The 24,959-nt window shown below is 39.5% G+C and overlaps 1 protein-coding gene across 4 annotated transcripts in view; it reads right to left on the bottom strand.

The window, feature by feature from the left end:
- Positions 1-24,959, bottom strand: part of CERT1 (ceramide transporter 1) — a 161,978-nt gene that overhangs the window by 44,059 nt on the left and 92,960 nt on the right. For all 4 annotated transcript variants that reach the window (XM_074952711.1, XM_074952712.1, XM_074952713.1 and 1 more), the window contains exons 4-7: positions 19,800-19,907; positions 13,079-13,217; positions 10,555-10,638; positions 4,381-4,538 (exon numbers count right to left, since the gene is read on the bottom strand). In XM_074952711.1, coding sequence (XP_074808812.1) covers positions 4,381-4,538; positions 10,555-10,638; positions 13,079-13,217; positions 19,800-19,907 — 489 coding nt within the window. The remainder of the gene's footprint in view (positions 1-4,380; positions 4,539-10,554; positions 10,639-13,078; positions 13,218-19,799; positions 19,908-24,959) is intronic.

The raw sequence follows: 24,959 nt of genomic DNA, 5'->3' as shown, positions 1-24,959 counted from the left end.
ATTGCTTCCTTTAGTAAAAGAGTGAATTTCTGTTCTTAATAGCTTCTTAAGAGAGGGAATCAAGAAAAGGAGGGGGCATCCTCAAACTAAATGGTATAACCTTTTTTTATGATGTTCAAAACCCCTCTGTGGTAATATTTTGCAACATATAAAAATGAGATAGATGGTCCCCAAAAGGGAAAGGAGGATCAAGATTGATTTGCAGCTCTCAATCTTGATGTAAAACTTGAGGTCTAGCATCATGCAGAGAAGTGGAAGAATTCTTTGGTCTCACCCTGATTTGGAGGATCACTTTCAACATATTGTGGTTGAGAAGCAGTAGAATGCTGCTGTAGATACTGAAATTTTCAGAGTATAATTCTAAGACAACAAAGAAAGGTGGACAGCATTGTCTGATATCTAAGGCAGGTGCAAGATTTCTCATTTTAAAGGACTGCAAAAGACCCAAAGTCCTAGCCGCTGATCTCATCTTCTGTTTTCTTTAAGACTTTGTCAATTTCAGAACTGAAGAGACCATTTCCCACAAATGGAAGATCCTGAATTTATTTTGTTTCAAAGGGAAGAAAGGAAGAACATAACCATGTGTGCCTGCAAAGAGTTATGGCAGCGGCTGCTGATCTTGAAACTGCACCTGAGACTTCAAAGAATTCCCTCAGATGTACTTAGCCACATTCTGTCCTTTGACAGGGGCACTGACGAATCTTTGACGCATTTCAGAAATATTCTTAAAAAAAAAGTGCAATTATGTCCAAATGATGAAATTGGTACCTAGCCATGATAGCTTAATAGTTAGTGATCCTCATGATCAGAGAAGTGGAAGAAAAAAGTTTTCTTCCCAAAGAATCTAGTCTTTTCCCTTCTCTGTCATTAAAAGTACAATGTAAATATTCTGATCTTGATCTCATTTGTTCTGGCTGCAACAATGCAGAGGTGGTTTTTTTTTTGTTTTTTTATAAAGATAGTGGTTGAGAGGGTGATAGATTATTCCATACTGATATCCCTGGTTGCCAGAGATCTTCCAAGATGGGGCAAGAATATACCTTGTTAGAAGATGTAGTATCAAGGATATCAAGGACAGAATGGGGAGCTTCCTCTACTGCCACAGATGGTATGTTTAAAACAGTAACCATTCTGTTGACTAGCTCCTGAAATTGAGTAGCATCTTCAGAAGGAGATGAAGCTGAAAGGACACCAACATTTTCATCAGGAGAGGAGTCCCCAGCTAACTCCTGTTCATGATGCTGAATGTTCATTTGACGAGGTGAATCTCCCTCCTCCTCTTCTATGTATAGTGTATCAGGAACAACAGTGGGTGACTTATCTTTCACTTAAGGATCCCACTGTCTAGGATCCAAGTTTTTCAGATCTGTAGGGGCACCACTACCTGGACATGAAAATCAAGATGTAGATCTTAAAAAGGATTGACAGGGAAACTCTGGAGTCAGCCAGCATAACGATGGCATCCAGGATGGCATCTGCCAATCCTGACAACTGTTCTAGTCTGGTATCATGTCGTAATCAGGATGATAAGGACATTTGTGATAGTCTACCTCAGAAAAATGTTTCTTAGAAGGTAAAGGTAATGACTCAGTTTCTGGATAGACAGACTGATCCAGCTCTTCTGAATGCAGAACCCATCCTAGACTGACAGAGAAATTATAGGAGATACCACTGAAGTAAGGATCTGCTACAAAGACAAAGGAAACAATTTCTTTTCAGACCATCCAACAGGGGTCTTTGGTGATGGTAAAATGTCTGCAGGTCCATGTGATAAAATGTCTCCTCTCTGTCACTTATCTGATGGAAGGAGCTGAGCAGAGTCCTTGTACAGTTCCCCAATATTGGTGAGGAACTGAAAGGATCCAAGGGACATGGTTCTGAGTGTACTTGTGCAGTAACAATAGATGGAACTGGAAATATTGAGATACTCTGATCCAACTGTCTTCTTGGACCCATTGCATGGGAACGTTCTCATGATATAGAGCCCTTAATGTTTGGATCTATAAATGGCTTGAACCCACAAGTCCATAATCTGAGGTGAATGACTCACCTCAATGGGAAATCTTCAGAGGCACCAAAAGGTGTTTAGTCTTGGCCTTCTTCTTCCTCAGAACCAGGGTCCCAGATCCATAGGCGCCTCAAGCATAGTTTCAAACAAAAAAGCAACCTGTTTCAGTCAAACTGTACCTTTCTTGGAACTGGGTCCAAAGGTTTAGCTAACGAGAGCTCAGTTACCTTAGAACCAAAGCTCAGAGCAGAGTATGACAATTTCAACACTGTCTTTCTGGAACTGGAAGTGCCCCATTCCAATTAAGGCCTCTATTCTCCCCCCCGCGAGAAGCTTAAGAAATTTCTGATCCATAAGCTTTAATAGATAATGCTTCTTGTAGTAAGAGGGCTTGGAATCTATTCTGCCTCTCTTTTCTGGCATGTGGGGTAAAGGTCCCATATAAGGAGAATGGTCCTCTCTTAAAAACTTCAAACTCTGAGTGTAGGCATCCAATGCAGGAAAGACCATGGGGTGTGATGTGCATCTCTTGTGTCTGTGTGTCTATCTTTAAGATCCGCCATCAATGCCCATGTTGAAACTAACTAATTGTATATACAAAAGGAACAAGGCTCGTATTTAAAACTGTACGGCTCGAGGAAATCCAAAGAAGGTTCATGTCCATTTGAGTCAGCGGCTGGAAAGAATGGAGGCTGCAACTGCTGCTGCACCGCCTTTTATAGCCCTGCCCCAGAACATGCTCAACTGCTGGAGGAGCAGCAGAAGGGGACGCCTGAGTGCTCCAACATTGTAACAGGCACTGATAACAGTAGGTTGTACCATTCAGCTGCAGCAGTCTACCCATAGCCTCAGGAATTAACATGCAGAGGACACTTGAAGAACTAAGGCATCAACACAAGGGTTTAGCATGGGGCAGACAAAAGATTAGATGCTGGAGATTATGTAGATATTTATTTCCTTGCTTACTCCCTTTTCTTTTCCTTATATAATTCAACTTTAATAAAATGAAATTCAGTTTTTGTAGTCTATATATTAAACTTAGAGGCCAAATCCAACCAAATTAATTAAAAAGCTATTTTCCATTCACACATAGGTTAATTACATTTTAATTGCTTTCAGTATGAAACATTTCAAGTTCATGTAAGGTAGAGGGATGGGGAAAGAGATTGAAGTTAATCACAGCAGTTCGTAAGGATTACCAACATGACACTTAACTAATCAGAGGCCCTAACTAAGCTAATAAACTACTTGTTGACAGTGCTTTTTGCCAGCAGCAACAGCAAAATATCTTCACAAAAGTTGCATCAGTGTTAAAATATGCACACAAGTTGGACATTATATCCACGGTAAACAAAATCCAGTCTCTTTCACAAAATGTCATTTGTAAAGCTATGCTCTAGAAAAACCACCTTATATTTTAAAATAGATATTCTATACCAAGCTTGGACTGGCCTACAAAGAAATTTCCCAGAAGATCCCAGGACTCCTGTTTGGGGTCCTCTTGTATATGAATTTAATATGTCAGCATGCTATACAAACTGAGGTAAGACCTGAGATACCACATGATGCACAGTATGGTAACATACTAAATTCAAACAAGAGGTGGCAGATGATTAGAGGACAGCACATGTGGCAGGCCAATCACAGTGAAGGCTGGGCCCTGGGAATCAACACATTAAGTGGTAGTAACAGACACTTCCAGCAACCTCATCTGAAGGGAGAAGAGATTATCCCTGTTCCTTCTAGACTTTAGCGGTATTCATGGTCATTGAACAGATTCAACATGAACCACTACTGCCATTAGTGATTAGCTCCAGAGTGGGTGGTGCTGTTTTTCTCTTTAAAGTTGCTTCCCTAATTACTGTAAGATTTGATTCATTAGCATTTAGAAATTACTTTGTTTTCAACAGGTGTATTAATTACACCATATATTTAGACAGTATTTTAAAGTAGTAAAAGAGCACCCCACAAAATGGTTATGTCCCAGTATTGCCACCATCCTTTATCATTACAATTAACATAGTACTATAGATTTGTAGAGAACTTTATAAAGAAAAGCAACTGGTCTTTCTCTTAGGAAGTTGCATGAAATATGCCTATTGTTATGGAGACCTGCTAGCTCACCTCTACATTTAAAAACAATTAAATTTAGGAATAGTCTGTGGAACAAGGTGTGGATAGAAAACTAGCACAGGATGGATGACATGCTATATGATCTGCACAACAAGGATGAACCTTTGGCATTTGCCTAGTTTCTATATAACTTCATGGAATAGGAATACAAGTTAACATCCTCATCACAATTGAAGTTTCAGGTTAAAAGACAGCAACTTGATCTACTGTCGTAGCAAAATAGAAGGGAAATCTCTTACCTTATCCAGTCTTTTTTGCCAGCTCTCCTCACGTTTTACCATGAGTTCAATACAATGAGAAAGTGTAGCTAGGATTCCAGCAGTAGTTGCCTTGAAAGTTATAGCTTCCCCTTTAAAGTCTATTCCATTAATTCCTTTGGGTGTTACATGTGGAAATACTGAAACAAATAGATAAGATTCATTCACTCTGATACAGTATTCATTTGAGTCACTAAGGTGGGTACTACAAGCCCTAGATTACAGCCAGCTGTCTAAAGAGGCTTCTAGCTAACTAGTGTGAAGTTCATTTAAAAAAATTAAAATAAAGGAGACCAATAATTCCCAGCTATCCGTAGGAGCAGGAAAGAGACTCAAAGGCAGGAACGCATTCCTTCATCTTCATCTTACTGAAGTGTATTTCCCCAAGTCTACTCGCTATGCTATGTTACTCAGCAAATCATGTGGGTGGAGGGAGTGGTAATACTTTTTAACAATAGCATTTTGACAGCTTGAAGTGGGGTCTAATTAAAACAGAACAACCTTAAAATTTAACTGATAATGTATTGAAAAAGCAACAATTTTAAAATGCAATCATACCCAAAATGGAATATTAAAGTAGCTTTAAATAGATTATTTGAGTTTTTTAAAAATAGTAATAATAAAGTAAAATACATTATCTTTAAAAGGTAACCATTATAGCAAGTGTGTTGAATTCTCCTTAAGTACAGTGGGTTCTGTAGTTTCAAACACTTCATGCTGCCAGCCAAACCATCTGTTGTTAAGGCTATTTAAACAAATCACTTAAAAATGTGACAGAAAAAAAAAGTACTTATAACACATAAGCTCATACAAAGGGTGACAAAATAGTGCATCAAATACAGCACATGTAATGTCACAAAATACTAGAAAGCACAAGCAACTCCCCTGTTAATACAGTTAGATGAGAAAGTAACTCATAATTGAACAAGCTAAAGACCAACTGTCTTCATTCATCTTCTGGTCTTTGTCAGTTTGTCATAATATTATTTACTTTGCATCTAAGTTAGATTTTATGAATTTTTAAAATAGAAGAATGTTTGTATAAACCTATGTAACACGTATTTGCCTGACAGACTGAGCTAATGCTTTCAACTGGGTAAGCTGTTCAAGTAAAAAATACAAATTATCTAGATGTAATCGCTGTTCTCTAATGGTAAAAGACTGCAAACACCTACAGTCAGGGAGAATGGAAGGAAGGTGTCACATGGTCTCAATGTGTGGTCTAATGCTCTAGAGATACTGAGGATTCCCTCCTTTAACAACATGAAAAAGCTTTTTGAAAGGAGGGTTAAGGATTATATATCGCTTCAAGTCTTCCAATCATTAAGTATAAATCAAAGGCTTCAAATACCCTAATCTACATACATTGTGATGTGAAAATAAACTGTATTCTCATACAGATAACAAAACATACTCTATGTTGAATAATATAGAGAAATATCATTTAATTTGTAGGAGAGATGGGAAAAGAAAGTTGTGGGAGGAGAAAATATTGTTCCACGGGGACAGTGAGGCTTTGTCTACACGGTGGGGTAATGCACACTATGGGGTTGTGATTTCTAAAGCCCACAAATGTATTGTGCATTAATTGACTTTTGTAAACCCGGCACGTGCGTACTAAATGTTCCCTAGTGTGCTTTAACGTAACAGTACTATGTTAAAGCACACTAATTGTTCCCTAGTGCACTATAACATAGTGCTGTTACATTAAAGTGCACTAGGGAACATTTCGTGCACACCAGCAGGGTCTACATGGACAAGTTAATGCACACCACTTTTATGCACTTTAGAAATCAAAACACCCTAGGGCACTTTACCATATGGTGTAGATAAGCTCTGAGCAAAAGCCAGAACCTCCCTCATTCTCTTCCGCCACCGATGGAGAATACTGGTGAAAGAACATAAAGGAGGTCAAGACTGGAAGAGTTGTGTGAGGAAGGAAGGGAATGGTGCATTGGGTTCACTGAGAGCAATGGAAATCAATAGCAATTTAGAAATGAATTCAGAGATTGATAGGAAGTACTGAAAAAGACGGATTAAGGGAGGAGGCCCTACTGCCTTGTTTCCTAGAAAAACTGAGTCTGACTATTATGGACTTCCTGATTTTTAGGCCATATCAACAATATAAAATCATAATAGGAATGCAGCAAATTCTGCAAAGACCCAAAATCATGATAATCTACAACTTCTCCTGCTCTTTATGTCAAGGTCTGAACAGTGGTGGGAAAGATTGGGTCTGTTTTTAATTAGTACTTGCAGTCTCCCTGATGAAAACTATTCCAACTGCTTGTCTCTGCCAAAGATGCCTGATTAGGTCAGAAAGGGAAAATGTTTGTAGTAATGTCAGACGGAGGGTGGAGGCCTCATTAGACTCTTAGATATTAACTTGCTCAAAAATGATTTTTCCATTTCATATTTTAATACTGTCCCTAATATCAAATGAAGGTACTAGTCCACAATGAGGACCACATCCATCTTAATTTTCCATCTTCAGCTGTTTTACTGGAGCCCCATTAAAAATTGTGATTAGAGAAATTGTGGTTAAGGCATGGGACTGAGACTCAGGAACTCTGGGTTACTTTCATGGTTCTTCCACAGACCCCTTGTGTGACCCTAGGCAAGTCACTTAATCTTTCTGTGCCATAGCTCCCACTCTGTTAAAAGGGGATAATACTTCCTCTTTCCCACCCTTTACCTATCTAATTAAATAAGCTCTTCAAAGCAGGGATAGTCTCTTATGAGTCTGTGCACCACCTATCACAAAGAGGCCCTAATCTCTGTTAAGGCCTCTAGGTGTCAATACGATACACTAATAAAGCCCATCATTTTTGTTTTTAAATACACAATGGGAGAAAGTACTTTCCCCACTTGCCATTAAGACGCAGATGAATAATTTTCACTCAGACTACCTCATCTTTGGGCAGAGTCCAAGCATGGAAAATTTCAGCCACACAAGGTGACCATTTTGAAAGTTACAAGCATACAAAAGCAAAGGGTTATAGCAGTAACTGCTTTGTGACCTAAACTACAGCCAGTATATCAGGTACCAATAATATACTGCATGTAATTTTATAGATTCATACATTCCAAGGCCAGAAGGGACCACTGTGATAATTCAGTCTGAGCTCCTGTATAACACAGGAGACAGAACTTCCCCCATATAATTCCTAGACCATATCTTTTAGAAAAACACTCAATCTTGATTTAAAAAATGCTAGTGATGGATAAACCACTAAGACCATTGGTAAATTGTCCTGAAGGCTAATTACAGCACTTAAAAAATGTATGCCTTATTTCCAATCCGAATTTGTCTAGCTTTGACTTCTAGCCATTGTATCATGTTATACCTTTCTCTGTTAGATAGAGCCCACTATTAAATATTTGTTCTCCATGTAGTTACAGACTATAATCAAGTCACCCCTTAACCTTCTCTTTGTTAAGCTAAACAGATTAAGTTCTGAGTTTACCAAGAGCCATGTTTTCTAATTTTTTAATCATTCTCATGGATCTTCTCGGAATACTCTCCAATTTATCAACATCCTTTCGAACTGTGGATGCCAGAACTGGACACACTATTCCAGCAGCGGTCACACCAGTGCTAAATAAAGGGGTAAAATAACCTCTCTACTCCTACTCAAGATTCCCCCGTTTATGTACCTAAGGATCGCATTAACTCCTTTCGCCAGAGTGTCACACTGGGAGCTCACATTCAGCTGATTATCGACCTCCACCCCCCAAATCTTTTCCAGAATCACTACTTCCTACCTAATTATGGCTTACATTCTTTGTTCCTAGATGTAGACACTTACATTTAGCCATATTAAAACACATTGTTAAGATTGTGCCCAGCTTAACAAGCGATCCAGATTGCTCTTTATCATTGATCTGTCCTCTTCATTATTTATTACTCCCTTATTTTTTGTGCCATCTGCAAACTTTATCAGTGATGATTTTGTTTTTTCCCAGGTCTTTGATAAAAATGTTAAATAACGTAAGGCCAAGAACCGATCCCTGTGGGACTCCACTAGAAACACAACTGGTCAGTGATTCCCCACTTACAATTACACTTTGAGACCTATCGATTACAACTGTTCTTGAACAGTTAAAATTGGCTATTTTGGCAAACTTTTATAAAGGAACATGATTTTCAAGTGATATCAACATAAAAAACGAGAAATGCAGAGACACAATAATTTCTACATTTTTCAGTCCCATGATGACCAGATGCACACATTAAAACACAAACAAAATGTGGGGTGGATTTCATAATGGGCTGTCCCATACATCACAATCTAGTTTATATAGCAAATATCTCCCTGAAATGCAGATACAAAGAAACGATTACTGACAATTCCACCTCATCCTTTTAAAACATATTATGCAGTGAAATTAGTTAGAGTTTGTATCTCCCTGAGTTTAGTTTTAATAGCTAACATTACAGCTTATACTTTCATGTAAAAAACATCAGCTTGCAAGCAATGGAACCATATCAGAAAAATTCTGTGGAGGCAAAGTTGCATTAACATATATAACATTATATGTTATATTATATCCTGCAAAGTTGGAGAAAGGGAGGACAAAAAAGGAAGACAATGGAGCATACAGACCTACCAAAAGTCAGGGGGGACAAAACGGGTGGTAAAGCGGGTAACTGCCCCACTTGTCCCATTGCAAATGACTCCTCTGCATTCAAGTGGCATTGGAAAAGGCTTTTTCCAATATTGTGGGATCCACCCTAAATATCTCTCATCGGTCTCAACAGCAAGGGTTTTCTGTATAGGATGAGGGGGACAGTAGGCTTAGTCTATTTACACTTAAAAGTTTTGCCAGCATAACTGTCAGTTTCGAATGTGGATGGGGAGAACCAAACCCTTATCAACATAGCTATGTCGGTAAAAGCCCTAGCATAAAGGCAAATTATTCTATTCGGGGAACGGTTTTAAACTATAATAGCAAAAGAACTCTTGCTTGTATAAGCTGTGTCTTCACTTGGGGTGTGGGTGTGGTCCGAATAATTCTCCCTGAATATGGACACTAGCAAACACGTAAATGCAGGCAGGGCCTAAAAATGCGCCTGATGAATGTTAATTCCATGATGACAGTTTCTACTGATAGAAGTGAGATGGAAAGAAAACTACTTTCTTTAGTAAAAACAGAATAGTTAAATCCTAGCACACCTCCTTGATTAGATTATTGTATTCAATCAATCGACCTTTTAATAAATAGATAGTGTTCAGTGACAATTATTTCAAATAATAAAAAACATATTTGCCACTATACATGAGCTTCCAAACACAACTTCATACAGCTTTATAGTCTCATAACAAAATATTAAAATAAAGGGCATCTACGATCAAAATTCTACCTTCATTATTCTACCAGCATATCACTCCTAGTATGAATGTATCTTATATGGGCAAACTGCGCTCCGTCTGACATAGCTTATTCCAGTGGTCTCCCCCACTCCCTCCCTCCTCCCAAGTGAAATAAGCTATACTGGCAAAAGCACAGTTTTGCCCATAAGCTGCATCCACATTAGGGGTTTTGCTGGCACAGCTATTTCAGTCATAAATCACACCTGATCATACTCCAGCCAACATCGTATTGCCAGCAAGAGTTCACAGTGTAGACCTGGAGTTAGGCACAACAGGAAATTTGAAGCTGCCAGGCTCACAACATTAACATTTACGTGCAGCCTTTAGTATTCAATATTCCAAAGTGAGAATCACAAAAGCAGTTGGTGAATGTTAGCAGAATACTGAAATGTGACTTAGAGAGCCTTGACCCTGTAATTGACTAGTGAAGTTATAGATTTAAAATGGTTTCATCAGTGAGGTATGAACAGCTACCATTCCTATACACATCATTAAGCTGTTTTGCTTGCTTTGCAAATCAACACATTATAACTATCTATATCAGTGGTTCTCAACCTATTTACCATCGTGGGCCACATCAACACAATATGTATACTACTTGTATGGCTCTGAGGACGTCACATCATCTGCAGCAACTGGGCCGCAAGTGGCCCACAGATCGAGAACCACTGTTCTAGATTTATATACCAGGCTTGTCACTATACTTTCTATAAGATAGGAATAATTGGAATAACCTATATCTGGAGAAAACTTGAGTTAATGCAAATTTAGAAGTACTTACATTTTTCCTTACTGCCATTACTATTATGCAAGAAATCCGCATCAGAACGCATTGTAGGAAAATCATCTTCATCATCTTCAACCACTAAATTTGAGAGAGAGAGATTATTTGCATGTCCAGCTAAGAAGCACATGACAGAAAAGGGTTCTTTTCAAATTCTTATTGAGCAGGAAAGTATTACTGTAGCATTTGGATGGTTGATCAGTATTTCCATATTTCCAAGTATTAATAAATACTTCTAAAGTTACTTTAATTTTGCATAGGAAATGTTTAGACTCTTGTTGCCTGGGGCCATAATTTGCTTAACAGTGACAGAAATGTAATATTGGAGTCCAGTGTAAAATACTGAATTGTTTTCCTTCTCTCTCTATTACAATAGAGCCTCACAGTTATGAACACCAGAGTTACGAACTGACTGGCCAACCACACATCTCATTTGGAATCAGAAGTACACAATCAGGCAGCAGAGACAAACAAAAATCCCCAAAACAAATAAACCCAAATACTATACAGCACAGTACTGAGTTAAACATAAATTACTAAAACTATAAAGGGAAAGTTTTAAAAAAAGATTTAGCAAGGCAACTGTTTCTGTGCTTGTTTCATTTAAATTAAGATATTAAAAGCAACATTTTTCTTCTGCATAGTAAAGTCTCAAAGCTGTATTAAGTCAATGTTCACTTGCAAACTTTTAAAAGAACCACCATAACGTTTTGTTCAGCGTTATGAACAACCTTCATTCCTCAGGTATTTGTAACTCTGAGATTCTACTGTACTAAATACACAGCAAGGTACTAGAATTGTTCCAAGGTCCAGTATAGACTCAGACTTTAAGGTCAGAAGGGACCATTATGATCATCTAGTCTGACCTCCTGTACAATGCAGGCCACAGAATCTCACCCACCGAATCCTGTAACACCCCTGACCTATGTCTGAGCTACTGAAGTCCTCAAATCACGGTTTAAAGACTTCAAGGCGCAGAGAATCCTCCAACAAGTGACTCATGCCCCACGCTGCAGAGGAAGGCGAAAAACCCCCAGGGCTTCTGCCAATCTGCCCTGGAGGAAAATTCCTTCCCGACCCCAAATATGGCGATCAGCTAAACCCTGAGCATCTGGGCAACACTCACCAGCCAGACAGATCTTGCTGGGGTCCCCATCAGCAGAAAGTCTGCTAAATGGAGGGTTGCACACGTACACACTGTCCACAACCTTGCCCCACTTTACTAGGGACTAAAGACAGTCAGCACAGCCATAAAACTAGAGGGCTTTTCAGAAGAGGGCACTCCTAGCACAATCAAAGATGCGCTGAAACCCCAATTAAGCAGGGGTTTAACATGCTTAAGTGCATGTGCTAAAATGCTTTGCTTATTGGGGATATTAGAGCATCCTTAATTGTGCTCGGCGTGCCCTCTGGGTGTGTTTTGCTGAACTGGAGCCTGAGTCAATAGATCTCAGAAGTCTCTACCATGGGAGCAACTTTGACCATGCCCTCTCCTCAGCGGACAGAACCTCACCATTGCTTTCCTACTGAATTTCGACCAAGAATTTTAACCACACAAACATTATCACATTTTATTTAATATGGCAAACAGTTTGTCTTCTGACAAAAAGCTAATATTAAAGCATGAAACTCAAAATATACACTGGAATTTCAATATTGCTGATTTTACAAATGTTATCACTTTTCAGCAGAATTTCTGCCACCAGAAGGCTCATATTTCAAATTTAAACTAAAATTACACAAACACACTTACTGGAAATTTAATGAGAAAGGCCTCCATGCATCTGATGAAGTGGGTTCTAGCCCATGAAAGCTTATGCCCAAATAAATTTGTCAGTCTCTATGGTGCCACAAGGACCCCTCGTTATTTTTGCTGATACAGACTAACATGGCTACCACTCTGAAACCTGCTACCATACTTTGTGAACTTTCAGAATGCTGAAGTGAGAAGGTAGTTTTCTTTTGAGTGATTTGTTAACTTCTTGGCCTTTATGGGTTTAAGACAAATTGCCTTAGTTAAACCAACCAAATACTGCCTAAGAATGGCAGCTCAGATTTGAGAAATAATCCATTATTCCAAGTATCATTTCAATTTCTCACAACAAAGGTGAAGGATGCAATATCAAATATAAACGTGACTGCCATCTTTTGTGGGTTTAAGCTAATCTTTTTAAAGTGAACTACCAACAGTTCTATGCTACAGGCTCAGATGATATCTTAACATTTCAGTGATGTTGAAAGCTACCAGTTCAAGATATGTTTAAAAGCTTTGGGGTTATGGGCAGCAAGGTCAAAATCCACCCTTTAAAAAAGACATGGTTAACAATGCTCTCATCATATAATTTGGTCTGGCTGACTACACACTATGGTGAACAATACATTAAAATACCTAGATAGTGTTTGATCCTGTCTGCACTGTTTTAATTGTTATGGATGCCACTATTTTGAAACTGGATTCCACAACATGGTAGCTTTCTGTAGTGAGGACAATACAGTAAGTAATTTTATTTAGTTTATTTACCTTTATCCCTCTGAAGTTCATCCTTGGAGACTGCATCTGCACAGGCATCAAAATATTTCTGTAAAGTATCAACCTGTCTACAGAGGATATCTCTGAAGGTTTCCATTTCAGCAAGCTTCTCACGCAAGCTATGACCTTTCTGGAAATATGGAAGAAAAGCCACAAGTAACACTACAGTTTATAATGGAAAAATATAGTAATAAATATACAAAATAAAAATAGTGTAAGAGTTGTATTTCAAGCACTCACTGCTACCTATAAATACTTCCAATAACATTCCATAAATGTTAAAAGTAATTACTGCATTTTATAGCACCATGTTATTGTGTCATAGGTGTTGGACCTAATGCACTTACAGTAGAATCTCAGTTATGAACTGACCAGTCAACTACACATCTCATTTGGAATCAGAAGTATGCAATCAGGCAGCAGCAGAAACGGAAAGAAAGAGCAAATACGGTACAGTACTGTTAAATGTAAACTATTAAAAAAAATAAAGGGAAAACGGCATTTTTCATCTGCATAGTAAAGTTTCCAAGCTGTAGTAAGTCAATGGTCAGTTGTAAACTTTTGAAAGAAGAACCATAATGTTTTGTTCAGAGCTACGACTATTTCAGAGTTATGAACAACCTCCATTCCCGAGGTGTTCATAACTCGGAGGTTCTACTGTAATAGTTTACACAGTCCATTTCCTTGTCTCTGGATTTTCTCTATAGTATATTTTCTAATATTTTGTTCACTCTACCTTGCAGAGTCCCAAATTGAGAGACTACTGCCTCCTATACGTTGGGTAAACAGGTTCTTATTTTCAAATGCTGGACATTTTTATAGCTCTGAGATACAGAAATTCAGAAATGAACAGTACTATAAGATATTACACTGTTTCAAGAGAATTAAAATGTTAGTTGAATTATAATACGTGAGGCGTTCCACAATAAAGGCTATGATGTGCATGAAATATACACACTAGGCCAGTTTTCAGAGTAGCAGCCGTGTTAGTCTGTATTCGCAAAAAGAAAAGGAGTACTTGTGGCACCTTAGAGACTAACAAATTTATTTGAGCATAAGCTTTCCTGAGCTACAGCTCACTTCATCGGATGCATTCAGTGGAAAATACAGTGGGGAGATTTATATACACAGAGAACATGAAACAATGGGTGTTACCATACACACTGTAACAAGAGTGATCAGGTAAGATGAGCTATTACCAGCAGGAGAGCGTGGGGGAGGGGAGGAACAAGGGGGTGGGTGGGGGGACCTTTTGTAGTGATAATCAAGGTGGGCCATTTCCAGCAGTTGACAAGAACGTCTGAGGAACAGTGTGTGTGTGGGGGGGGAGGGGGGGGGGAAGAAATAAACATGGGGAAATAGTTTTACTTTGCGTAATGACCCATCCATTCCCAGTCTCTATTCAAGCCTAAGTTAATTGTATCCAGTTTGCAAATTAATTCCAATTCAGCAGTCTCTCGTTGGAATCTGGTTTTGAAGTTTTTTTTGTTGAAGAATTGCCACTTTTAGGTCTGTAATCAAGTGACCATAGAGATTGAAGTGTTCTCCGACTGGTTTTTGAATGTTATAATTCTTGATGTCTGATTTGTGTCCATTTATTCTTTTACATAGAGACGGTCCAGTTTGACCAATGTACATGGCAGAGGGGCATTGCTGGCACATGATGGCATATATTACATTGGTAAATGTGCAGGTGAACGAGCCTCTGATAGTGTGGCTGATGTGATTAGGCCCTATGATGGTGTCCCCTGAATAGATATGTGGATACAGTTGGCAGCGGGCTTTGTTGCAAGGATAGGTTCCTGGGTTAGTGGTTCTGTTGTGTGGTGTGTGGTTGCTGGTGAGTATTTGCTTCAGGTTGGGGGGCTGTCTGTAAGCAAGGACTGGCCTGTCTCCCAAGATCTGTGAGTGATGGGTCGTCCTTCAGGATAGGTTGTAGATCCTTGATGATGTATTGGCGTTTAGTTGGCGTTCTGTTATTTTCTTTGTTGGGCCTGTCCTGTAGTAGGTAACTTCTGGGTACTCTTCTGGCTCTGTCAATCTGTTTATTCACTTCAGCAGGTGGGTATTGTAGTTGTAAGAACGCTTGATAGAGATCTTGTAGGTGTTTGTCTCTGTCTGAGGGGTTGGAGCAAATGTGGTTGTATCGTAGAGCTTGGCTGTAGACAATGGATCGTGTGGTGTGGTCTGGATGAAAGCTGGAGGCATGTAGGTAGGAATAGCGGTCAATAGGTTTCCGGTATAGGGTGGTATTTATGTGACCATCGCTTATTAGCACTGTAGTGTCCAGGAAGTGGATCTCTTGTGTGGACTGGTCCAGGCTGAGGTTGATGGTGGGATGGAAATTGTTGAAATCATGGTGGGATTCCTCAAGAGCTTCTTTTCCATGGGTCCAGATGATGAAGATGTCATCAATGTAGCGTAAGTAGAGTAGGGGCATTAGGGGACAAGAGCTGAGGAAGCGTTGTTCTAAGTCAGCCGTAAAAATGTTGGCATACTGTGGGGCCATGTGGGTACGCGTAGCAGTGCCGCTGATTTGAAGGTATACATTGTCCCCAAATGTGAAATAGTTATGAGTGAGGACAAAGTCACAAAGTTCAGCCACCAGGTTTGCCGTGACATTATCGGGCATAGTGTTCCTGACGGCTTGTAGTCCATCTTTGTGTGGAATGTTGGCGTAGAGGGCTTCTACATCCATAGTGGCCAGGATGGTGTTATCAGGAAGATCACCGATGGATTGTAGTTTCCTCAGGATGTCAGTAGTGTCTCGAAGATAGCTGGGAGTGCTGGTAGCGTAGGGCCTGAGGACGGAGTCTACATAGCCAGACAATCCTGCTGTCAGGGTGCCAATGCCTGAGATGATGGGGCGTCCAGGATACCCAGGTTTACGGATCTTGGGTAGCAGACAGGGGGTGTGTCTGTTCGGATTTGTTCTTGTGCTTTGTCAGGGAGTTTCCTGAGCAGATGGTGTAGTTTCTTTTGGTAACCCTCAGTGGGATCAGAGGGTAATGGCTTGTAGAAAGTGGTGTTGGAGAGCTGCCTAGCAGCCTCTTGTTCATATTCCGACCTATTCATGACGACGACAGCACCTCCTTTGTCAGCCTTTTTGATTATGATGCGAGTTGTTTCTGAGGCTGTGGATGGCATTGTGTTCTGCACGGCTGAGGTTATGGGACAAGTGATGCTGCTTTTCCACAATTTCAGCCCGTGCACATCGGCGGAAGCACTCTATGTAGAAGTCCAGTCTGTTGTTTCGATCTTCAGGAGGAGTCCACCCAGAATCCTGCTTTTTGTAGTCTTGGTAGAAAGCTCTCTGTGGGTTAGTATGTTGTTCAGAGGTGTGTTGGAAATATTCCTTGAGTTGGAGGCATTGAAAATAGGATTCTATGTCATCACTCATGCTGGTAATAGCTCACCTTACCTGATCACTCTTGTTACAGTGTGTATGGTAACACCCATTGTTTCATGTTCTCTGTGTATATAAATCTCCCCACTGTATTTTCCACTGAATGCATCCGATGAAGTGAGCTGTAGCTCAGGAAAGTTTATGCTCAAATAAATTTGTTAGTCTCTAAGGTGCCACAAGTACTCCTTTTCTTTATACTAGGCCAGTGCTTCTCAACCAGGGGTCTAGGACCCCGTGTGGGACCGCGAGCAGGTTTTAGGAGGTCTGCCAAGCATGGCCAGCGTTACACTTGCTAGGGCCCAGGGCAGAAAGCTGAAGCCCTGCCGTGCAGGACTGCAGCCCATGGCCCTGAACCTCAACACCCGGGACTAAAGCCGAAGCCTGAGCAACTTAGGTTCCCAGTGCCTCCTGTGGCATGGGGCCCCAAGCAATTGCCCTGCTTCTTAACCCTTAATTCTGGCCTTGGCTTTTATATGAAGAAAAACAGTTGTTGTGGCACAGGTGGGCCGTGGAGTTTTTATAGCACGGGGGGGGGGGGGGGCTTAAAAAAACAAAGATTAAGAACCTTTGCACTAGGCAGTTAAGGTTTCCTGGCTCCTACTCCAGTGCGCTTTCCTCTAAGTTATAGGGCATCTTGTGGGACAATCTCTGGAAACAATGCAGATGCCCTTCAGTGACAACGTCACTGCTAAATATGATTGGTTACTCCTGACATGCTTTAATAATGTTTAAACAGGTCAACTGTTATACCAGCAAACTTTCCATGTATAAAACGGATATTGGAGTAATTGGTACACGTGAAGCAAAGTCTGGAGTATTTCTGATTTCTCACAGAAGGGTTCCAAAAAAGGAGAGAAGTTTCAACGAGTGGTTATTTTTGAATTCTTATTTTCTCTGTATCAACCATTTTTCATCAAGCCATCATGAACTCCTCAAATGATCTTCAAAGTTTATATCTGTGTTCTGTTTACTGCTACTTAGAAGATTTTAACAAAATAAGTGTTTAAGCCGTCTGTTAAACTGAAATCTCAGCTGCTATCAGCTCAACTGTAACCTAATTAAATACTTGAAAAACACTGCTAGTTTCAGCATAAGAGTTCTTCACTCTATACTAGGGCTTTCAAACAATTAAAAAACATTAATCACAATAAATCGCAGTTTTAATCACATTGTTAAACAGTAAGAAAATGCCATTTATTTAAATATTTGTGGATGTTTTCTACATTTTCAAATATATTGATTTCAATTACAACACAGAATACAAAGTGTACAGTGCTCACTTTGCAAATATTTATAATAAAAATAGTATACTGTAAAAAGAAAAAAGATAGTATTTTTCAGTTCACCTCATTCAAGTACTGTAGTGCAATCTCTATCGTGAAAGTGCAACTTACAAATGTAGAATTCATTTTTTTACATAACTACACTCAACAATGTAATACTTTAGAGCCCACAAGTCCACTCAGTCCTACTTCTTGTTCAGCCACTTGCTAAGACAAACAAGTTTGTTTGCATTTACAGGTGATAATGGTACCCACTTCTTATTTACAATGTCACCTGAAAGTGAGAACACGTGTTTGCATGGTACTATTGTAGCCAGCATTGCCAAGTGTTTATGTGCCAGATATGCTAAACCTTCATATGCCTCATCATGCTTCGACCACCATTCCAGAGGACATGCTTCCATGCTGATGATGCTAGTTACAAAAAAATGTTTTAATTAAATTTGTTACTGAATTCCTTGGGGGAGAATTGTATGTCTCCTGCTCCAAGCTTCTACCCGCATTCTGCCATATATTTAGTGTTATGGCAGTCTCTGATAACAACCCAGCATGTGTTGTTCAATTTAAGAACACTTGCATTGCAGATTTGACAAAATGCGAAGGCACCAATATGAGATTTCTAAAGGTAGCTATAGCACTTGACCCAAAACGTTTAAGAATCTGAAGTGCATTCCAAAATCTGAGAGGGACGAGGTGTGGAGCATGCTGTCAGAAGTCTTAAAAGAGCAACACTCCGATGCAGAAACTACAGAAACTGAACCCCAAAAAAGAAAATCAACCTTCTGTTGGTGGCATCTGACTCAGATGATGAAAATGAATGTGCATCAGTCTGCACTGCTTTGGATCATTATCAAGCAGAACCCGTCAACAGCATAGAAACATGCCCTCTGGAATGGTGGTTGAAGCATTCAAGGGCATACAAGCATTTAACATACTTGGAACGTAAAGACCTTGCAATGCCAGCTACAACAGTGCCATGCGAATGCCTGTTTTCACTTTCAAGTGACATTGTAAACAAGAAGCAGGCAGCATTATCGCCTGTAAATGCAAACAAACTTGTTTGTCTTAGCAAGTGGCTGAACAAGAAGTAGGACTGAGTGGACTTGTGGGCTCTAAAATTTTACATTGTTTTACTGTTGAGTGCAGTTACGTAAAAAAATTAATTCTACATTTGTAAATTGCACTTTCACAATAAAGAGATTGCACTACAGTACTTGTATGAGGTGAACTGAAAAATATTTCTTTATTTTTAGTGCAAATATTTGTAATAAAAAATATAAACTGAGCACTGTTCACTTTGTGCTGCAAAATCAAAATATTTGAAAAATGTAGAAAAACATCCAAAAAATAAATTATAAATTTCAATTGGCATTCTATTATTATTTAACAGCATGATTAAAATGGCAATTAATCACCATTTTTTTAATCGAGTTAATTTGTTTTGAGTTAATCACTCGAGTCAACTGCAATTAATTGACAGCCCCACTCTATACTCTACACAGATTAATTTCTGTCCCTTTTCTTTCTGTGATGCTCTTCCCAAGTGTTGTTTCCTCATCAAAAACTACTGCCCAGCAAGGCTAAAATGGTAAACATTTATAATAGTAAGATGCCTCTTTTGTTCGTTTCTTTCCAATTTATTTCAGCCAAATTTGTTCCTATCCAGGGAACTGCAGTCCTCTTCAATTAGAGTCCTGCTGTTCAGTGTCATGCCAGAAGAGACAAGTGAAGTGTTCCCACAGATTTGACTGCTTCCTATTGGAGAAACATACCTTTTAAAAACTGACAATAGAGCATGGAGACACGTGGACACTTACTGTGTCACCCCTCTATTACCACATATTGAACTAAGCAACACTTACCTTCAAAATGATAAGTAATCAAAGTATCTTTACTGATATTTCATTTTATATTGCTACAGATGAACAGAGTTAGAGTCATGGGTCTCTTTACATGTACATTCTTTTTCAGAAGTGTCTCCCCTTTGTTCACGAATCATATTTATAAAATGTCACTCACTAACCTTGAATGATGAGGTGGATGTAGCAGAATATCCACTTGCTCCAGACACCAGAGACACCATGGAGCCATGGCGCCGTAAACTTGACTCCGATCCATAGCCAGATTCAGTCTAAAAAAATGTAATAAGCCTTTTAATAATGAAGAAACCATGAAGGAAAATCAATAGTTCCTCTAAAACTGGCCAAATAGTTACTTACCAGGAAGTAGCATGGGCTTAGTGAAACTATTTTTGCAATCAAAGCATTGCATAAAGCATGCAACTAGGATAAGGAAGGAATTTTTTGACTTTCTAGTTTGACACCACTATTTACCTAAGATCATGATTAAGGAAAATTTACAGCTCATTCATGTTACATTATTCCGCAAAAGTGCACAGTATTTCTGGGTATATAAAATATTTGTAAAAATTTGGAGGGGCTGCACAAATTCAGCAAGAGCAATATATGAAATACAACACTGCTTTTCAACATCCGAACTGGGGTAAACCAAATATAATTTTGTCATCAGGAAAAAAGATTCACCATTTTTTGGACATTTAAATCCTAACACAACCAATTTACATAATATTCCACAAGGAAACTACAGTAATCTATGATTATTTACGGGCACTAACACATAGCTTCATACTGTGAAGAGGAAAGCAGCCTCAGAGTCAACCCTTCCAACAGTTTGAATACTGCCACTTCATTCTTATGAAGGTATTATTTATCCCTGTAATTCTGGAGGAGTCCGTGGAAAAAAAGTAAAAAGTTTGTCTGCAGATTTTTGTTAGTGCCCAAAAATCTCACTCAGGTACAAGACCCCATATTCTGCTAGGTGCTGTACACTACCCACACACCTGGGAAGATACAACTTCTGCACTGAAGAATTACATTCTTATTTAAGAGAGGAGATACATGATAAACAGGAAACAAAAGAAAAAGGAAAAGGGTAATAGTAACAAGTTCACATGATTACATATTCGTTACCCTTTAACTTGACTTGGTGGATCTGAATTTAAAGTGATTTGTCTTGACCTGTCATTAGTTCACTGATTTCTCATAGGCGTAACTGCAGAAGCAGGTCTTGAAAAGGGAATTGAAGATAGATAATAGTGGCTGTAAGTACTAATTCAAGGGCAACGTTCCATGAATAAGGAGTGGCATGACAGTAAACAGTGAGAAGCAGACAAATAGGGGGTCAAAGACAATGTCTAATGTGACAAGAGAACCTCGAAACAAGTAGATAGAGACAGCATTGAGAAGGGCCTTGGAGATGAAGGCAAGAAGCTTGAATCTGAGGTGATGGAAAATGAACAGACTCTAGAAATGTTGGTGGAAATCTTTGCCATCTTGAAGTTTTCTTATAACCATATACCACTGTATGTTATGAAATCAGAGAAGAAAAATGTTATTTCAGTTGAGAGATTCCGCCGCCCACCCCCTTGCCCCCATCTCATAGACTTTAAAGTCAGAAGGGACCATTGTGATCATCTAGTCTGACCTCCTGCACATTGCAGGCCACAGAACTTCACCCACCCACTCCTGTAATAGACCCTTAATCTCTGGTTGAGATATTGAAGTCCTCAAATCATGGTTTAAAGACATCAAGTTACAGAGACTTCACCATTTACACAAGTTTAAACCTGACAATGACCTATGACCCGTGCTGCGGAGGATGGTGAAAAAACCTCAGGGTCTCTGCCAATCTGACCCAGGGGAAAATTCCTTCCCGACTCCAAATATGGAGATCAGTTAGACCCTGAGCATGTCAGCAAGACCCACCAGCCAGACACCTAGGAAAGAATTCTCTGTAGTAACTCAGTGCTCTCCCCATCTAGTGGCCTGTCTCCAGCCATTGGATATTTTAGCTACTGCCATTCCCCTATGGGCAACATGCCATTGTAGACAGTCCCATCATACCAACCCCTCCATACATTTATCAATCTCAGTCTTGAAGCCAGTTAGGTTCCCCTCCCCCACACTGCTTCCCTCTGAAGGTTGTTCCAGAACTTCCCTCCTCTGATGGTTAGAAAATCTCATCTAATTTCAAGCCTAAACTTGGACAATTTATATTCATTTGTTCTTGTTCCCTCATTGGTGCTTAACTTAAACACCTCTCTCTCCCTGGTATTTTTCCCCTCTGATATATTTTAGAAAGCAATCATATCTCCCCTCAGCCTTCTTTTGGTTAGGCTAACCAAGCCAAGCTCTTTGAGTCTCCTCTCATGAGGCAGATTTTTCCATTCTTCGGATCATTCTAGTAGCCCTTCTCTGCACCTATTCCAATTTGAATTCATCTTTCTTAAACATGGGAGACCAGAATTGCATACAGTATTCCAGATGAGGTCTCACCAGTACCTTGTATAATGGCACTAATACTTCCCTGTGTCTACTGGAAATACCTCCCCTGATGCAGCATAGGATTGCATCAGCCTTTTTTCACAGCTGCATCACATTGAGGGCTCAGTCATCTTGTGATCAACCAACAAACACAGGTCTGTGTCCTCCTTTGTCACTTCCAACTGATAAGTCCCCAGATTATAGCAAAATTCTTGTTGTTACCAGGATTCTTGCACTGATGCACACACATTTTGTTTCTGCTTGGCTTCATCCAGATTTCTCGCCTGATTAGGTATGATCATTTTACTCCCAATATCGCCTTTCTGACTGTCACGGTCAGTGGCATTAGTAATATCTTTCCTTTTGTTGTCCATTTCTCTACCTTCTCTTGTTCCTTTCTCAATTGCTGTATCCTTTTACTTGATTTTCCTTCCACTCAATATTAGAATCAGGTGTGAAAATTACACGAGCATCTCCCAACATCCTCCTCAAAATTCCTAGTTCAAAACTCTTTTAATCAGTTGTGCCAGCTTCCATCCCAGAAGCCTATTATCCTCACTACTCAGGTGCAACTCATGAACAGACCTCTGCCCATGAATGCCTCCTAGTGGTCAGACATCCTATTATAGCACCATTGTCTGAGCCATCTGTTGAGCATCATAATCTTGTCTTGCCTTCATTCTCCTCCTCTAGGATCCCACTGAACATCACCTGGGCCTCCATTTCTTTAAGCATCATCCCCAGCCTGGCATAGTGTTCGTTGATGCCTCCCAGTAAGAATCTAACAGTATAATTTGTTCCCACATGAAGGACAAACAGTGTATTATTTCCCACTCCCATTAGGATCTGTGATAGTCTCAGGTTCACATCCCATATCTCGGCTCACAGAAGACAACAAACCCTTCTGTTCTCTGGATCAACTCTGGTGAAGAAGCTTGTCTGTTCTTCTTAGTAGGGAATCCACACTTATGTAGACCTGCCTCTTCATGATATGGGTGCAATTCTCTGGGCTTTCCCTTTCTGTTCTGTCTGGCTGCAGTCGTCTTGTCTTCTATTCTCCCTTGAAACCTGTGAGTCACCCTCTATCCTCCTGGGCTCCAAACTCTGACTATCTCCATTGTCTCTTTCCCCCTTCTTGTGGGACTCGCCTCACTTCTCTTCTTCCTTGCTCTCCCATCTTGGAGCAAGGCAGAGGAAAAGCCACATGCCTCCGCGGGCCACTTTCTTCATCCAGAAGTCTACCCTCACAGTACCGCTGTCCAGCATGCATCTGCAAGTCTAGAATTTTTCCTTCAGCCGCCTCTTTCCTTTCCTCCATCACTCGCTCAAATCCCCTTCTAAAACTTAACCATTGTTTCTTGCTGCATCTCCAAACATCGGATCTTCTCTTCCATCAGATCTATCAGGCGGCACTTCATACAAATGAAGCACCTTTCAGGTATCCTCTCCAGAATAATATACCTCCCGCTATTTCCACATCCAGTCATCTTCATTACCTATTTTATTCTTTGCGTCTCTGTAGCTGTCATAGCCTTCCCTTCTAAACTCCTGTCAAGAAGAAGAAAACACACATGCACACCCTCCCTCAAACACTCCTTTCAACTCCCCCCTATATGGTGGTTTCTGTGCTAGTGCTGCTCCTGTGCTGCTGGCTGGTTATCTTTATAAGCCTGCTGCCTAAGGAAGTTCCACCCCATAATCAAGGTTCAGATGCGATCAAAAGCTCCTTCAGTCAAAACACACTGCCCCCTACCAGACTTTGCTTGCTGGTTTGATTTCAGTCTACAACCAACCAAACACACAAGGACTCACTCACTGCCCCTAAGGAACAAGGGCTTGCCCCCTTCTCTTCCAACAGATCTCCACTCAAACTCCCTTGTTTGCCAGCTCCTTTGCCGCTGCTCCACATAGGGTAGGAGCATCTTCATTCAATTTTGCTTTTAAAATTTCACCTTAAATGCTGTAAACCTAAACAACATAGCATTGTTCTGTTGCAGACCAGCTTCAATGTCCAGGAAAATATAAATTATATATAAAGTAATTTAATTATATTATATTTATCTTCATCTCTAGAATCAGACAATTACTAACAAAAAGTGTTTTTAAAATATTATATTAGGGGTTATTTTGAAAATGGTGGCCCATTTTGTTTCTTTTTATCTGGCAGTAAATTCTGTAAGGCTCTGATTTCAAAACTGAGCTATCTTTAAATACTACTAGTAAACAAGGTGCCAAAAACATCCATCCACTTTGAACTACTGAAATTTAGTTTAAAAAAAAGGGGACAGTTGGTTTCAAATTTTGTTTTAGAATCCAAGGAGACACAGACAAAATATGGCTATGCAAAAATTGGATCCAAATTATCTACAGATGAATAAAGTATAACAAGTGTAAGGAGAGTTTCAGCTTTGCTTCCGAAAGTCCATGGTTTTGAAGATCCAACCAAGGTTACTAAATATTTGAGTACTGTTTTGTTGCTTAATCTAAATATATATTTAAAGATGGTAACATCACTGAATAATAAACACAATTCAATTAAAGTCATTTAATAAGTCTTAATTTGCTTTGATCGAAAGCAAAACATTCCTGACTTTCCCTTATACTTTTCTGTCAAAGTTACCATTATGTTTTAGAGCCAATTTAATTAAATTTGCAGAATAAAAGCTCAAGATGAAAGAAAACTCCTTTATCCACAAACAAAAATATTTTAATTTAGAAGGAAATGCAAAAAGATACCTTTACAGCAGTACACTGTCAAATCAATTAGTTCTGCTTGTACTGTACTGGACAGCTCCATTACAACAGTTTTCCAGACTTCAAAATGGTATACAAGCAAGTGA

The sequence above is a fragment of the Natator depressus genome, chromosome 5, assembly GCF_965152275.1.
Source record: "Natator depressus isolate rNatDep1 chromosome 5, rNatDep2.hap1, whole genome shotgun sequence".
Taxonomy (NCBI): domain Eukaryota; kingdom Metazoa; phylum Chordata; order Testudines; family Cheloniidae; genus Natator; species Natator depressus.
Note: the sequence above shows the minus strand (reverse complement) of the source record. Positions and strands in the feature narration are given on the sequence as shown.